Source organism: Eubalaena glacialis, chromosome 6 (genome assembly GCF_028564815.1).
Source record: "Eubalaena glacialis isolate mEubGla1 chromosome 6, mEubGla1.1.hap2.+ XY, whole genome shotgun sequence".
In the NCBI taxonomy this organism is placed as follows: Eukaryota; Metazoa; Chordata; class Mammalia; order Artiodactyla; family Balaenidae; genus Eubalaena; species Eubalaena glacialis.
This window is the reverse complement of record NC_083721.1, coordinates 69,036,566-69,054,373: the sequence shown is the minus strand read 5'-3', so window position 1 is coordinate 69,054,373 and position 17,808 is coordinate 69,036,566. Positions and strand designations below refer to the sequence as shown.

At 39.6% G+C, this 17,808-nt stretch overlaps 1 protein-coding gene across 5 annotated transcripts in view; it reads right to left on the bottom strand.

The window, feature by feature from the left end:
* Nucleotides 1–17,808, bottom strand: part of CASR (calcium sensing receptor) — a 77,290-nt gene that overhangs the window by 24,980 nt on the left and 34,502 nt on the right. For 4 of the 5 annotated variants that reach the window (XM_061194240.1, XM_061194238.1, XM_061194237.1 and 1 more), the window contains exons 2-3: nucleotides 4,550–4,704; nucleotides 1,654–1,960 (exon numbers count right to left, since the gene is read on the bottom strand). In XM_061194240.1, coding sequence (XP_061050223.1) covers nucleotides 1,654–1,960; nucleotides 4,550–4,632 — 390 coding nt within the window. In that variant the 5' untranslated portion in view covers nucleotides 4,633–4,704. Of the gene's footprint in view, nucleotides 1–1,653; nucleotides 1,961–4,280; nucleotides 4,705–17,808 lie in introns of those variants that run through there. The other variant, XM_061194236.1, reaches the window with a different exon arrangement.

Sequence of the window (17,808 nt, the reverse complement as noted above, 5' to 3'; positions counted from 1 at the left end):
AGTTCAACAGGGGCCGCTGCCTTCACCCAACAGGGCAGTGGTTCCCAGCTCTGCTGCACATTAGACTCATCTAGGGAGCTTTCAGAACTCCTGACGCCCAGGCTGCATCTCATATCAGTTAAACCAGGATCTCTGGGGGCTGAGTCCCAGGCATCGGTATTTTTAAAGCTCTTGAAGTGAGTCCCAGGCATCAGTATTTTTAAAGCTCTTGAAGTGACTCCAACATGCAGCCATGACAGAGAACCACTGCTGCAGATACACTTACATTGGTTTGACTGATAATCATTATAGTCTTCTCAGCACTTTTATAATTCAAGTTCAACTTAACCTTATATTTCATCCAAACCACAATGAATTAAAACCCTCCCCTTTGTGTTCTTTATTTACTTGATGGCAATTACATCTTATGTCTGTTGGCTATGACAACCTGCTTTAACTGTGTATTTAAAATACTACTGTGCAATATGCCAAATATAAAGATGCATATTTGCATCTTGCCCAACACATTTACTCTTGTGGGCTTTGTCAGATCATTTTGGCACAAAGATTACAGAGCCAGGGTTTCCCCAGGGGAAACACCTTTAATTCCCTGAAGTAAGAATTCGCGAAATGATGACGAGACTTTTTCAGTTGCCACATGTATAAAAAGGGATAATGGCTATCACCAAGGAAACAGAGACCTCCCAGCATAGAAATGTGAATTTATCAAATCAAACAAATTTTAAATACTAGACACTGAAGAAAATAATTTAAAGCGTGATATATAATTAAATTTAAAAATTGATATATGAGATGCAACACAATTGAGCTGATTCTCCCATCCATGGACATTTAGGTTGTTTCCAATTTTTCACTACTATAAAATGATGTCACAGATCTATAAATATTAATATGAAAAAAAGGTTTGCTCTATAGTGTTAATGGGAAAAAAAGCAGGTTATAAAATGGCATTTAGAATCTGCTGTCTTTTTTTGGTGAAAAACATATGCAACTTTGAACAGATGTTTATTAAAGCACTTATTTCAGTGAATTGTTAGTATCTGAAAATGCAGACGTCTATTTCCCTGTCTAGGCTGAGTTCCTGCAGGGTGGAAACTGCTTATTCATATACACTCTACAAGTATTTGTTGAATGAAATAGAATATTTTCCATTTCTAGAATGTGCAAGATAATGATTAAGTTCCGATTTTGTGAGAAAATATGCTCTGCTTTCCTCTGAGCTAAACTTTCAACCAGGGGAGAGAGAGGCAGAGACTTTTAAGGGACTAGGATTTGGGGCAGATATTTTGGGTTTGAAAGGTCAGATTTACATCATTTGGTCTCATTCCTTTTAGTAAAGGCAGAAGAATGGCCATTTACTGAAGGAATGGAGTGGAAAATAAATAACTGAACCCTCTGGAAAAAAAGACAAAGTTTTATACAAGGTATGTTTAAAAGAATTTTGGAAGAATTGTGAAGGCCCAGTTGACATTGTTGACTCTGGGGTCTCAAAAATCCCCAGTGGTCATGATACAGATAATTAAAAGATCTTTTGTGCCAAAGTAAAGCCAGAGAAGGGAAAATAGCAAACTGTATGGACACTGGGTGTGGCATCCTCCCAGCCTGCTTTCCTGGCCCCTGCCCACATCGCCCCATCTGAGATGGCACAGGTACCTGGGGGATGTAGAAGAGCCCCAGCAGGTTCGCCACCGCTGTGGAGATGCCTGAGCCAGTTGCTCCCACCACCGCGATAGTAGAGGGGATGTGCTCTGAGCAGTTGCAGAACTCATCAAGGTTCAAAGAATCGATTTTGTTCTGGGCCACAAAACTCAGGGTGGCTTCCAGGGCTTTAGAAACAGTGTTGCAAGTGTCGAATATCCTGTATCCCAGGGTCATGTTGGGCAGAAGGGCCGGGCTGCTGTTTATTTCCTCTATGGCAAATATCATAGCTTGTAGCCAGCGAAATCCTCGGAAATTATACCTGGAAGAAAGAAATGGTAGAAAGCAAGAGGCTTTCTGGTCAACTTCTTTAGAGTACAGACTGGGCAAAGCTGGTTTGAACCTGGTTCCATTACTCTGGTTTCATGACGTTGTGTTTTTTGAGACTCAAAGTCCTCTCTGTAAAATGGGGATAACACCTACTTCAGAGGGTGGCTGTGAACATGAGATAATTATGCAAAATTCTCAGCATGGTGCCTCACACAGAGTTAGGGACCAATAATAACAAGGATTGTGGTTAGTAATAGAATGAATCATTTGTATCTGCCTCATCCAACAAAGAATTTGAAATAACTGATATGAGGTACTTTAGTAAAAGTAATACAGAGATTAAAAAAAAAAAAGGACCAGGGAAAATATAAATAGATTAGGAGTTGAATACATAAGAAGCTAAAAATAACTTCAGATTTGCAGAGTCACAAATTTAAACTGACATTCCTGGAGGTTGAAGAGGAAAGGGAAATGAGTGATATCATCTTCATAAACAAACAAGCAAATAAATATTATGCATAGGAAGGCTGTTCACAAACAGTGGTCACTTCTGGGTGGTAGAATGATGAGTTTTAAAATTGTGTGCTTTTGTCTTTATACTTTCTATTTTAAAAAATGAGCATGCATTGCTTTTCAAAGCACATTATTTTAAATAAAAATCAAGCAAATTAACAAAGAGAAACAGGGTCAGTGGCACAGTTTTCACTCTTCCAGGACACAGCACATAGTGAGAGCTTGATAAATGTTCTGAATCAGTGTATCAGCGCCCAGAGAAGAAAACCTAACTCTGCAGGTTCTCTCTTTGTATTGTGGGTTTCATGACTTGAACTCAAAGGCAGGGGGAAAGAAATACAAGCTGTTATACTTCACTGTATCAGTTAGGTTCCTAAAGGTCCTGGTCTAACTTTTAATGTGACATTTTCTCTTAGTCATTTTCTTCATGTTTCCTTCATTTATTTATTTTTTTTAAGCCTGCAAAGTTATGAAGATCTATTACAGAATTTTTCATTACCTAAAACATCTATACTGCTAAACTGATTTTCCTATCTTTCTTTAATACAATTAGAATATATATATATTATTTCAGAACAAGCTCTTGCTTGATCTCAGGTATGTATGTGGCCCCTGCACAGCTCTGTCCAGCAAGGGAACAACAAAAAGGATATTTGTCCACATGGGTTATGTGAAGGATATAAACAGCATCAGTGAAATTCTACACTTAGTTTTTCTGCACTCATAAAAAAATGTGAAAATGGTATCTAATTTGTGAGCCCTCATTAGAACACGAGCAGAAATCCAGTTTTGTTGGAATGATTCCAGTTTTCATTTTCATTTTCTAGCTATCAGGAAGACCAAGGGAAAGTGCTGGATCCCTTCTGGAAGTTGCAAATCTCAAGAGAAAGTGCTCTTCTCTCTCAGAAGATGGGTCAGGACTTGAAGTGCAGTAATGGTCTCTGATGTCCAGATTAAGGGAGGTGATATACAGCCCTCTGTACTCTGCAGAAGTCAGATACTATTTGAAGGAATTGTACCTAGTGTTAGATGCCATATTCTAAGAGTCATGATAAATTAGGGAACATCAGAGAGAGGGCATCCAGAATGGTGAGGGTCTGAAAATCACGTCATGAAAAAATTATTTAGAAAACTATTTGGTCTGGAAAAGAAATGATTCAAGGGGGCATGTTAGCTGTCTTCAAATGGCCGAAGAGAGAGTCCAGTGAGAGAGTTAAGATGGATTCTGTGTTCCTCTATCTATGTAGATGGATTCTGTGTTAGCAGGGGGATTTCAGTTTTCTATAAGAATTTCTAATGGGAGTGATTCCAAATGCTACGGACTGCATTTTGAAGATGCCCAGGTCATGCCAGCCACTGAAGTTTCTTTCAGCTTTAAAATCCTTAAAAAAAATAAGAGTGAGGCAGCCAACACTCAGGTATTATGACCACTGGGGCACTTAAGGTCATTAGGAGATTTTACTACTCAGGTTTGCAAAACCTACAATAAATTTCTTTCTAGGTACTTGGTCTTCCATTAAGTAACACAGCCTCCAGGTGAACAATGATGACTCAGTTACCAAGTGACCAAGCACGGCTCCAACAGGCCATGGATTTTTCTATTCAGTATTTTTGACATTTTATTTTTGGAAAAATTTCTTTTAAAAAAATGAGGGGGGAATAATAAGCTTCAGCATGGTTACCAATCACCATTTTTGAAAAGAGAGAACCAACTTTGAAAAAATTATTTCTGGTTTGGTACAGCTTTTCTCCAACCACCAGGAGGAGAAGAGACTCTCCAAGGTGGCTCCTGACCTTACCTGATACATTCCACAGACTCCGGCCTCGACTTTAGATCTTGATCTTTGGCTGCTACTCCAAAATGAATAGGAAAGAGCCCCCCAAGGATAATGTCCCCTTTCTTCTGGGCTCGCTGGTCAGGCCCATAGGCAGAAGTGCACCAGGTAAAAGCCAAGAAGATCCAACAGCAGCTATAAAATGCCATAGTTCTGCTTTCTCTCCAGGGGGAGGGACAAGGGTGCTGGTGGTCTGGGGGCCCCTGAGAACTTTCCCCCTTGGTGCAACTTACTCCCTGCGGTGGAGGCACATGTCTACAGAATTAGTAACAGAATGGAACCGTGGTGTTTGAGTTTCCACTTCTGCCCTCTCCATTGCAGACTAGTGAGGTGGGTGGTTCTTGAGTCTTCAGAAACCACATCATGCAGAGACCGCCTGTAGTACTTTCTAAAAACAAAAGAGAAACAAAATGAATTCAACTAAGCCTAAATCCCATGTTGTTATGATGACTGAAACAGAAGTGGCTCAGAATTTCCATTTAGAGAGGCTGAGGGGTAGCAGGTGGGGAGGGCATGGCTTAGCGCCTCATTTTTATAGCACTTCATGTAAGATACAGAAAATTTCAATTGCCCATATCAGAGAAGGACGATGTTCATTTTAAAGAGGCCACTGATAAGCTAAGGCCTTCACTGATGTTGCCACTGGATTTTAATCCCTTCATTCTTCCGTGTGAATAATGCACAGAATTGGCCTAGTGGTAGCAGTTCCTTGTATTATAATACTATTAATGCTATTTTATTCAGCATATATGTTTGTATGGAAAATACAGAATGAGTCATATTTAAGTTTAAATCTGACTCCAAATCAAACAAAAATGTCAGAGAAGGCCACTTATTTTTATTTATTATTGTACTCCCCCCCCCTTTCAGGGCCTCCTCATCCCAGATTTCTGGTTCCGTTTATAATATGATACTCTATAAACCTTTGAAGAATAGTTCTTGTAAAGGATGCAGATAAATCAAGGGTTGGATTATGTTGTACCAAACTCTACAGCTGGATCTAGGGAATGGTCCTTCTGCTTTAGCATGATTATCCTAGTAGGAACTCTCTGCTCTTCTCACTCCACACTCTATCTCACCCACGCTGTGGGTCAATTACTAATTACCAGTTACATGCAAATGCTGACTAACTACACAGCCTCTCCTGAGGTTCAGGCCCAAGCACTGAACTGTCGACTGGACATCTCCACCTGGATGTCCCACAGGTGCTTCCAACTTGACAGACTCTAAACTCACCTTCCTCCCAACCTTGTTCCTCCTTCACTGTCTTCTTCCTCAGCAAACGACATGCCATCCACAAAGACACAAAATAAGGAATCCTCCTTACCTCCTCCCTCTTCTCATCATCATCCTTCATATTCAAACAACCACCAAGTCCTGTAGACTCTACTTCCTAAATCTCTTTGGAATCCATCCACACCTTCCCATTTCCAAGGCCATCTTAAGTACCCTGGCATTTCTTATTTGGGTTTATGCAACTATTTCCTAACTGGTCTTCCTGCCTTCAGTCTTGTCCCTTTGCAATCCACCTCTGCAAGTATTTGGATGCCATGGAACAAGTGGTTTGAAGCACAGACTCTGGAGTTAAACCTGGCTTTGAATCACAGTTCCACTATTACCTAACATATGACTTTGGGAAAGTCACTTAACCTCTGATCTCAATAAAATAATGCATGGAGAGCCATTAGCACAGTGTAACTAGTAAACTCACAGGAAATGCCAGCTGTAATGAATACCTTTCCAGCCTCACTCTTGCTAGTCTTCCCTTTGAACTCCATACTGCATGCACACTGAATTTCCTTTAGATCCTCAAGTTAGGCCTTTTTAAAAATTCGCAGACCTCACACATGCTGTTCCACCTCCTTGGTCCCTCTGGAAAACATCTACTTGTCTTTTAGCTTTCAGACATCCATAACTGTGGGAGCATGGCTTGGTCAGCTGTGGGGTCGTTGTGTGAATGGAGAAAAGAACTCCTATGGGCCAGATACAACCTTGTACCAAGATGTCCAGCTTGGGGAGTGGAGCACAGGTTGGATTTCTACCCACACTAACCCCTCAGTTGTGCAGTGAGCAACTTTGAGGACTCCTTAAGGAGGCCTGCCCTGGACTCTCAGATTAGGTAGGTCCACCTGTTATAGTCTTTTATATCTTGGATCTTGGAGTTCCCCTCTTGGAAGACTGATCACACTTTGTTATAATTAGATGCATAAATGTCTGATTCCAGACCCCAAGCTCTTAACCATTGTCATATGCTGCCCCTGCCCCTTAGGAAGGGGGCTCTTTCTCCAACAGCGTTACAAGCAGAGGGTGCTGGGCCCCAAATGGAAGGAGCATCCCAGCAGACACTCAACAGTCACAGAACTGTTGAAATAACATCTGAACATCCATGACTGTCCTAGTTCTCTGACTCCAGTCCTGCTCTTAGATTTTTGGCTTCATTTCTTGACCTTGGTCATATATTCATTCATACATTTAATAAGTACACGTGCTAAGGACTGGAAATATAAAGGTACCACACACATCACGTTCCCTGCCCTCAGGAGCTCCCCAGCCAGTGGGCAGAATTTACCTCAACATTCAGAAGTGAAAAAAATATATATAGTAACTTTGTTTCCAATGACTAAATTCAACTTTGCTCCCCAGTACTTAGCACAATGTCTGAAATAGTAACTGTTGAATAAATGCTGGTTGAATGCATGCACAAGAAAAGAAAAAACTTTGGGAGGAGACAGAAACTAGCATTTATTGAACCAAGCATAGTGTCAGGTCCTTTAAACATCCAATGTATTTTAAACTTCACAATGGTAAAGAGGGCAATACAAACTCCACTTTTGAGATGGGGGACTGGATTACTCAAGTGAGAAATTCTGGCACTTGAATTAAGAAGGCCTCAAGAACTCAGAATATTAAGGAGTCCTGTGTGGTGTACTGAATTAGGAAAGGGAACATTATAACTGGCTAGGGGAAGTCACTGAGACCTGTTAGATTTTTCCTGTGAAAGATTAACTACTTGGAGAAGTTTATTAACTTCATTAGTCCATTCAAGAGAAAATTCATGGCAAGAAGTAATAGATGAAGGAGAGATTTCGGGTCAATTTGTAGCAATTAACTCCTCGAGTCTAATGTAGTCTCCAAACCACCCTTTTTAGTCCAATTACCAGGGTCTAATTTGCTTTCAAAGCTAAGAATCATTCTAGATCCTCCCTGCCCCTTTCCTCCCATCTCCAATTACGTTGTCTTGTTCATTCTACCATCTCTCTCCACTCTGCCTTCCCTTTTCCATTCTTGTTGCCACTACCTTTGCCAGACTCCCATCGCCCCCACCAACTTCCTTATCGCAAAAGCTTTCTTTTCTTTCTACCTCACTCCTCCTACCCACTAGATATCGACAATCACAGCAGTACCAAGCATGACCCTAGCACAATGGATTAATTATTGGGTTCATCATTGTGACTTCAGCTTGCAACAATTAGAATACAAAAGTTCTTGAATAATCACTAACATTTCAGTTTTAGGATCTATGGTAGAGATTTTAAATTGTATCTCTTGTACCATACTCCTTTTATGGCACAGTAAAATAGTTTTTAGCTGGACAAGGTTGTCCAGAATGAAGACTACTTTCTCCAACTTCTGGAGAAATTTTTTATAATTATATGTGGTTATATGACTATGTTTTGGCCAGTGGGATGTAAGCTGAAGTGCCCTGAGGCAGCTTCTAGGAAACTTTGCTTAAGAGACAGTTGGCGTTTGTTCTTTCATCTGCCTTCCTCCATTCTGCTGCATGGAGGTGGGTGTGACAGCTGGAGCCCATATTGAACCATGAGCATATCCCAGGGAATGATGGTGCCATGAGCTGAGGATTTCATGGAGCAGAAGCTCTATATCAGACTGTTCCTGGACTTTTACATGACAGAGAAAACAAGTTTCTAGCTTGTTGAAGCCACTGTTATATTTTTCTCACTGCAGTTATATTAACAGTATCTATCCAAGAGTCACAAATAAACTCATTTGTTCTCTTTACTGTAAGTTCATTTCATTTAAATCATATATAATCATGTTTACCCTCCTGCAAAAAGTATCGCAAATACAAGCTGAAGCTAGTATTTGTTCTTTATCTCAATGGCAGATATGTTTGGAAGAAGAAATGACCCGTGGAACAGCTGGTTTTACATTTAGAATGTCCTTGAAATCACGAGGAGTGTTTCAGTACTGACAGGTGATTGATTGATCATTGAGCTCCTCATCCAAGAGACTTGGAATGGGAGGTCAGAGCAGACTGGTCTATGGTTCCACAGGTTCATGAACTTCTAAATTCATGCAACTATTTATTCACTCAAGAAACATTGATTGAGCTCCTCTGTTTGCTAGACACTAGGGAGTGCAAGGTACTGAGGAAAGAAAGTTGAGACTGTTGCCTTCAATGTGCTCATGGTTTAAAAGGAGACAGGAAGATGTGTTATAATTACAGTGATACAGAAGCTAGGAAGAGGCATGAACTAAGCATTGAGAAAGTACAAAGGGAGGAGTGACATTCTTTCTGGTGACTGCCAGGAGAGTGAATTAACTCAAGGTGGGGACGGAAGCTTCATGAGGGTAGGGCCCATCTCTTTTTCTCATTGTAGCCTGGCACCAAGCACAGTGCCTAGAGCTTAGTAGATTCTCCACAGATATTTGCTGAATGAATGAATAAAGCATAACCAGTAAAAAGCAGGGGCTGGTTGGGCAATTCTAGGACAGAACAGGGAAGGGGTCACCCCACAAGACTGAAGGTTCCCAAGGGCAGGGGCCTCATCATGCTCACAGTTGCATCCCCAGCATGGAACAAGGAACCTGGTACTGAATGGATGCTCAAAAAAATCTGTTGACCTTGCATTTGTCCAAAAAGTTGGATGGCTCATCCAAGTTCCAGAGTTAAGGACAAATTAACACAGGATAGCAAGGCAAGGTTAGGGTCAACACAGTAATACTTCAGTGCTCATCAAAGTAAAAACCCTGGCTCTTGCCCCTTGGCTTTAACATTTCTGGAAATTGTGTAACTCTAGAGCAGAATGATTTTGCCCACATTTCAACTAGAGAAAAGAGAGGCATAGATCTTCTGAACATAAAACCACTCTTGTAAATTAGAAGCACAGCAAGCTCAGAAGCTACAACTTCTCAATTCCTAGGCTGCAGAAATAAAAATTCTAGGTTGCCTAGAAAAAAGGTGGAAACCAAAATTGATTTCCAATAGAGATCATTTATCATTTATCTTCGTAGGGTGAGTACACTGATTTGTCTCCGGTTTACTGTACTGTGATCTTTGCCCTCTTTCGTCACTCTGATCATAAAGAATACTAACAGTAAAGCGTGAAGCCACCACTGCAGAAAGGTGAAACGTGTATGTTTTAATGAGGGTGAACAGGGAAAAACCTGAGAAAGTTCAACCAATAATCACAAAACCCCACGTAGCTGGCTCTGGTTACAGCTTTCTTTACCTCTTGCTGAGGACACATCCACAACGTGGGTTATTCTGTGCACCTGGTACACATTTGCCAAAGAATTAGGGACATCTCATCTGTCATCACAAATGTGACCATCCTCAGTTCTGTGTCAGACTTCATTCTTTCTCTATTAAAGCAAGGGGCATCTTGTTTTACAATGAGGGCCCTCTTTCAGCACTGGGGGAGCACAAACTGCCAGGTCACACTTGGCTGCCTCCCTCCAGCCCTGCTTGCTGCCCGCCCGCCAGCTGCACAGAGTCTTACCCTCCATCTCCCTGACGACAGGTGTGACTTTTGGAGAGTCCATGCCTCATTTAGCTCTGGTAATGGCTTAACTGAGTCGGAAAAATGCAAGGACAGGAGCGTGATAAAAACCAGCTGAGTTGGGTCCCCGTTAGTCATTGGAAAAAGCTATCAGGGAAGGGAGGTGAAAGGATGAACGAGAATGGGGAGGAGCAGCACGGGGGGCGCCGAGCAAAGTGGGGCAAAGAGCTGAGACAAAGCAAATAAAGAAGACAAATAGGAGAGGAAACGAACATTCATTAATGTTGTACTATGAGCTCCTTGACGCAGGGCCTGGTCTGTCCCTTTCGTGGCCTGGGACCTGGAGGGGCTCCGTAAAGGACTGAATATGTGTGGAGTGCCCATGGCATGATACACTGTCTTAGAAGTTTATGAAACTATTGCAAGAAGAAAGAAAGTGACAGAAGAAGAAAAAAGAAACAGAATGGGAGTTGAGGGGGGTGAACAATTAAGGTTAAAAAATGACAAGAAATGCTCATTTCTCCGGTCCAGAATCTTGTGAGTTGAAAGTAAGTGGACACTGGCTTTGGGCGTTAACATTACTAATGCAGGGTGGTCCAGGACTGAGTGAGTTCCTTGGGACATGGGACACGAGTTACGAAATTCCTTGGCCTGGAACATTTCCCTTAAGTAAGCTCTGCTGATGGATATGTGGATACCCACAGACTTAATGAAACAGTTCAGGTGAAAAGCAAAGACATGCAAGTCATGTTTTTATAAAGAAAAATGCCAGAGCCTCAAGTCCTACGTGAAAGCAATGTTTCTGTGGAATAACATCCTCAGTATTTCCTTTCAAAATCGCAAGGAACCCTGACTACCCAGGCTGGCGTTTTTCAGCCTGGTGTCCCAAGACGTGCCACCACAAGGTATTCTCATGTAAGGTAAGTTTGGGAATTGATGTGTACTCTGTGCCAAAGGGCACATTCATCTCCCAAAGGCTCTGATAAGTCCTGCAGTAAAGAAAACTGCTTAACTTTAACCCAGTCATTCCCTAATTTATTTCCTCCTGGGACACTTTTCTCCCTGCAGGACACTTGTTACAATGCTGTGAAATTCAGGCTTGGGAAGTGCTCACCTAGTGGAAAGCATAAAACCCTTCACCTGAGCCTCTCCCAGTCTCTCTGGATGCATTTTTGAATGGAGAGGTATGTCTGCCTCTCACTGGACCTAACATTTTTTGTAACCCCAGCTATGAAATTCCAAAGGGTAGTACCAGAAAGAAGGAAGGACTGAGGTGGGTTAGGTGAATGCTGATGCATTCTGCCATCATTCTCTGGTCTCAGGCATATATGCCCTCTCTCTTCTCCTGAGGGAGTTTCTGCTATACTCAATAAGTTTGCACACTGAGCCCTTCTCTCTCCTACTTGTAGCTCTTCTGGCCTCGCATTGTGTCCCCCTACAAGGACCATCGGAACATGCAGTGGAGCACTGGCAAACCAGCTCTCTGAAGGCAAAAAGAAAAAACAAACAAAAACAAGCCCCCAAATGCCCTGATTTGTAGTGTTTGCTGAATACTCCCACCATGGCTAATTTCAAGCTACCAATGGTTTAACAGCCAACTTGCAAAAATCCTTGATATTTAACCATTGGCTCTTGAGAACCGGTAGAACCTATTGCAGCATACCACTGGGACACATCTCTAAGTAAATGGAATCCTGGTCTTTGGAAAAACTGCCCAAATTACTTTATAGGCATTGTGAATCTTTTATCTCCTCCTGTTTCCGTCTCTGCTCCAACTGTTAGGAAGCTGCAAGCCAAATTTGTGGCCCAGCTCTAGCTAAGATAGAAACCAAAAGTGTGCATTTTTGTGTTCTAATATTACTTATAGTATTACTTTTTATTTCTTACTGCTCTTATTTCACTCCAATTTCCTCACCATGTTAAATCTTTCATTTTTATAAACAGTGATAGGGATATAAACACACACACAAACAAACAAATGCATAAATCTAGAGTTCTGCTGCAGGCAATTGTGTCCCCAGGTGAAACTCCCTGTGTAATTAGGAGGAAGGGGCCTGGGAAAGTCACTTTTGCCTCATTAACTGAGTGGGTAGATTTAAACAGACCATTTGGGACACCAGGTCATTAGTTTAAAATACAGAATTTTAGAGGTAAAAGGGACCTGGAAAGTTTATCTGGTTCACCCTGAAGGCTTCTGACACATTGATGTTTGGATTGTGGTGGCCAATTTTATCATAGTAGGAATTGGAACTCAGAACTCATTGAAAAAACTGTGTGAGGTTTAGTGATGAAAAGGAAGTCATTTTCTTTTTTCTTTTTTTTCTGATTTGTCAGAGCACCCTAGTGTGTTGTAGTATTATTTTAGGTCTTCAGAAGATTAAACTTACTTTCAATTATAGCCTAAAATCTATTATGGGAATTCTCGTAGTTTTAATGGACCTCAGGTGCACAAATTGGATTAATCATAATCCTTGGTTGGTGACATATCCTTATCATTGGCCCATGCCTGGTCCTTTTTTATTTCTTTATTATTATTATTATTATTTAAATTTTTTCTGTTCTTATATCTTTCCCATTTTTTCATCAGAGTTTTGGTCCTTTTCCCCTCAAATTTTAAGAGTTCTTTATATATTATGGATTAGCCCTTTATCTGTGATACATGCTGTAAATGTTTTCTTCTAATTTGGCAGCTCTTCTTTGACTTTACCTTACTATGCAATTTTTAAAAACATTATTATGTAGTCAAATTTATGAATTATTTCTTTTATTGCCACTGGATTTTGAGTCAGTGTTAGAAAGCTTCTCCTTACACTGAGTTTATGAGGAATTCACCATATTTTCTAGTTTATTAAATTATTTTCTATCTTTTTTTTTATTACATTTAGTTTCCTAATCAGTGTGGAGTTTATTTTTGTGTATGGTGTGAGGTATGGATCTAATTTTATCTTTTTTCCAAGTGGCTGCCTCGTTGTGCCAGCAACGTTTATTAAAAAGCCCATCTTTGCTTCCATGATTTAAGATGCCACGTTTATTATTTCCATATTTACTCAGATCTAGTTCAGGTCCTTCTATTCTATTCTACTGGTCTGTACAGCTATTCTTGTGGCAGTACTACCCCGTTTTCATTATGGGAACTTATAGTATGGTTTAATACCTGGTGGACTAGCCCACCTTTTTAGCTTTTATTTCTTAGTGTGTTCCTGGCTATTCCTGCAGGTTTCTTTTTCCTTATGAACTTGAGCATGAACTTGTCTAGGTCCCTAGATATTTTTATTGGAATTGTGTTACACCTTTATGATGAGGAATCTTCCTAAGAACAGAAATGCCTTTCCTTTTGTTCAAGTCTAATTTTGTGTCTTTCGAGAGTGTTTCATCTTTTAGGTTTTGCACATTTTTGTCAAGTTTATTCCTAAGTATTTAATCACCTTTGTTATTATTATAAATGGGGCTTTCTTACCATTATCTCCTCTAGCTGGTCATTGTTTGTGTCTATGAAAGCTATTGAGTTTTGTATGTTAATTACATATCCTGATACCTTACTGAGTTCTTTTATCATTTAAACTAGCTTTATTGTTCATTGATTCTCTAGTATTTTCTACAAATATTATTTCTTTTTTAATTGAGATAAAATTGACATATAACATTATATTAGTTTCAGGTTTACAACATAATGATTCGACATTTGTATATATTGTGAAATGGTCACACAATAAGTTTAGTTAACACCGTACATAGTCAAAAGCTTCTTTTTCTTGTGATGAAACTTTTAAGATCTGCTTTCTTATCAACTTTCAAATATACAGTACAGTATTATTAACTATAGTCACCATGCTGTACATTACATCCCCATGACTTATTTATTTTATAACTGGAAGATTGTACCTTTTTACCAACTTTGCCCACTTTTATTTCTCTATTTCTAAGTTATTTTTAATAATGAATAAGCACCTGTGAATCTACCATCCAAAACAAAGAACGTCAGTAGTACCCTATGTTCCCCTCTTGCATTCTGTTCTCCTGCCTCCCTCCCACCAAAGAAGCCATCATCCTGAGCCACGTGTTCATCATTTCTTTGCTTTCCTCCCCACCCCCCATAACACCTGCTTAAAAATTTTTTTTAATTGTAATGAAGACTCGGAGGATACACATCAAAATGATAAGAATGATTAGATCTCAGTGATGGAATTATGTATTTCTTCCTTGTTTTGTTCTTTGAAAAAAAAGTATTATTTTAAAATCAGAAGATGTTATTGTAAAATGTTATTTAAAATGATGGCAATATAAATAGACATAAACATTAAACAAGAAGGAAAAATTGTAAAAAAAGAGATTTTACTGTCTACTCATACTATAGATACTCTGAAATATATATTGAAAAATATGCTTATGGATGCTTCTTACTTCTTCATATCCTCCATCCTTTTTTTCCCCTTACTTTTACCTCACCTTTTCTATCCCTCTCTCTCTTAAAATAAACTTTTAATTGACATATAAGACATCAGACCTGTGCACAAATCATAAGAGAATTTTCACAATGTAAACACATCCATGTAGGCAGCATCCAGATCCAGAAAAAACCCAAAATCCCTGAGGCCTCACTCATGACTCTTCCCAGTCACTACCCTTTACCCAAGGTAACCAGCAGCCTGACCTCTATCATTACGAATCAGTGTCCCATGTTTTCGAACTTTGGATAAATGGAATTACATAATATATACTTTTTTGTGTCTGCCTTCTTTTGTCCAAAATTATGTTGCAAGATTCATCTGTATTGTTGTGTGTAACCATAGTTTGTTTTTCTCACTGTTATATAGAATTCTATATGATTATATCAAACATTATCCACCTCCCTGTTAATGAACTGTTTGGGGTTTTAATGAATGGTGCTTCTATGAACATTCTTGAACATGTCTTTTGGTGAAATATGTTGAGTACATACCTCGAAGTGGAAATGCTGGGTCATAGAGTTTGTGTATGTTTAGCCCCAGTAGATACTGCCAAAAAGTTTTTTACATGGTTGTAACTAGTTTATCTTCCCATCAGCAGTATATAAGAATTTCCATTAATCCATCCTTGCCCACCCTTGGTATTGCCAGTCTTTTTGATTGTAGTCATCTCTTGCTTTCCTTTTATATAGATATATTGTATCTACCTGTATTCCTAAAAAGTATTTTAAAAATTTTTAGTTGTTTTAAACTTTATACAAGTGTATCATGCTGTAATCTTTCGAGACATTTTTCACTTAATATTATATTAATAAGATTTGCCTATGTTACTCTGTTTTACTATAGTTCATCATTTGATTGCTGTATAATAGTCCACTGTGTGAATATATCACACTTTATGCATGCACTTTCCCACTGATGGGTATTTGGCCTGTTTCAATGACATGGCAATTCTTTCCTTCAAGTTTGCTCCAGGACTGTTCGGGAATCATGCAAGAGCTCTATGAACTTCTAAAGGCACTTAAAATGGATAACTGCTATTAGCTTCTTGCACATTTGCAAGGTCAAAATGACATGCCCCAGTGTTTTAATCATGCTGTTTTAAAGAAGATTTTTTTCCTCAAAGTTAATGAAAATCACATATATTGGGTTGGCCAAAAAGTTCTTTCAGGTTTTTCCATAACATCTTACAGAAAAACCTGAATGAACTTTTTGGCCAGCCCAATATTTTAAAAATTAGGGCCATTTCCTCTTGCTTACTTTACCACTGCAATGAAAGACCAGAGGCAGAAAACTCTCATTCACTTAAAGGTAGAATAGAGTGGTCTTCATTTTTTTCCAGGCTTAACAACCCAAATTTCTTTCAAATGTTTCTGCTTAGGGCTATTTCATATTTTCTAGAGATATATGCTAATATCCCATGGACTTTCTCTAACTCCTTTATGTAATTTTTTAGAGTATGCTAACAAAAATTGGTACCATGTTTGAGACTGACCTAAGGTTGGGAGGCATCATGTCCCAGCCCTTCCATGACTTTGTTTTGTTGCCTTTTGCCCGTAACTCCATAATTTGGCTGACTCACATCCACATTCTGGTCATTTAGGTCCTCTTCATTTTTCTAATATACATTTGCTTGAACAGTCCTATCCAAACTTATATTTGTATTTTTTAAATCCCCAAATATATCACAGTGCAATTGTTGAATTTGCATTTTATTACTGAAGAACTATAGCCCCCTGTTAAATTCATTTTGGATTTTGTTCCCATTTTTGAAGGACCATGTCTCCCTGTCAGAAAATGTCAGCAAAAAATTTAAGGATTTATCAACTGGCCTCTCCAGCTTAGCGCAGGAGAATCGTGAGCCATCATTTAAAAAATAAATCCTGCAATATGCCACCTTCCATTGCCCCTATGAGAAGATGCTCCATTGCTAATGACATCTGCAGCTGTTCTGGAGGAAGCCTGTCTCAAAGTAATAAGCCTTCCCCAAATAAATCCCATGTATGTTTCTATAAGCCTGACTTTGAAGCTGGATTATCCAACATACCCTCACACATGGTGGAAACCCAACCAATTGATTTTCTGTAATGTGGTACCCCTCAGATAGAAATGTGACGGTATAAAGAGCCTCATATCTGTCAGGCTGGGTACAGGGCAAAGTGAGGTCCCTGCATCAGCAGCAGTACCTGGGAACTTGTTAGAAATGCGAGTTCTTGGTCCTACCCCAAACTACTGAATTAGAAATTCTGGGGGTGGGACCAAGCAACCTGTGTTTTAACAAGCCCTCTGGATGAATCTAATGTACACTCAATTTTGAGAACCACTGCACTAGCTCGGGTTAGTAGTCTGGTCTTGGCACTGAAAAATCTGTTTCCTAAAAATGATCTTCACAATGAACGTTTTTTTTTTTTTTCCCTAATACTATGACTCTCCTTCCCCCACCCCACCCCTGAGCATAACCTAGCAAAACAGAAATGCATAGGAACACAACAGTTTCCTGTCAATGTCAATTCATTCTTCAGATTCCTTGAAATTTTTCTCATGCAATAATTGCTAACATTTTATGACACTAGTTTTCCAGGAAACACTGTTCAGAAATCATTGCTCCATTGCTAGGGTAACTTTCTGAATCTATAATCAGTATGCATATTCTGTGAACTACAGAAAATGCCCATTTACCATAGACCAGCCACTTCTTGCCTTTTCTCCCAGAGAAATGGAGGGAATTTACCTATCTGGTTACCATTCTCTTCTACCTTTCCCTGGCAGATGCTTTACCCCAAGCCTTCTGGAGGCTCTACCACTATAATTTTTTTTTATAGTAGAGTAAGAAAAGGATTCTGAAATCTTGGGGCCTCTATATAAACGTACAGTCTGATTGCAAGTAAAGAATACAACGGGCTACAGTAAAAATGCTGAGGTGTTGCAAGGAGGTGGAGGATTAATTTGATGATCTTATTCCAACGTCGTCTTTCCTGCGATCGCTATCTGGACATGCGGGTGTGCTTGAAAGGACAGCGTGCAGCCAGGAGCCCTTCACACCCCTAAACCAGAGAAAGGTCCTGGAGTCTGAAGCTGCTATTGCATCATTATCTAAAATGTTAGAAGAGAATATAGAGAAGACTGACATGAAAAAGTGTATAAAGCTAAGATAGTTCAGAGTTCTTATACATATATAGTATTCTCGGGGGGGGGGTGGGAGGCAGAGAGGGTATATGAATCTAGCTGAGATTCAGCTGATGAAAACTATGGCTGCTCGTCCCAGAAAAATGCACATCTGCACATGATTCTAAATGTCTCAGG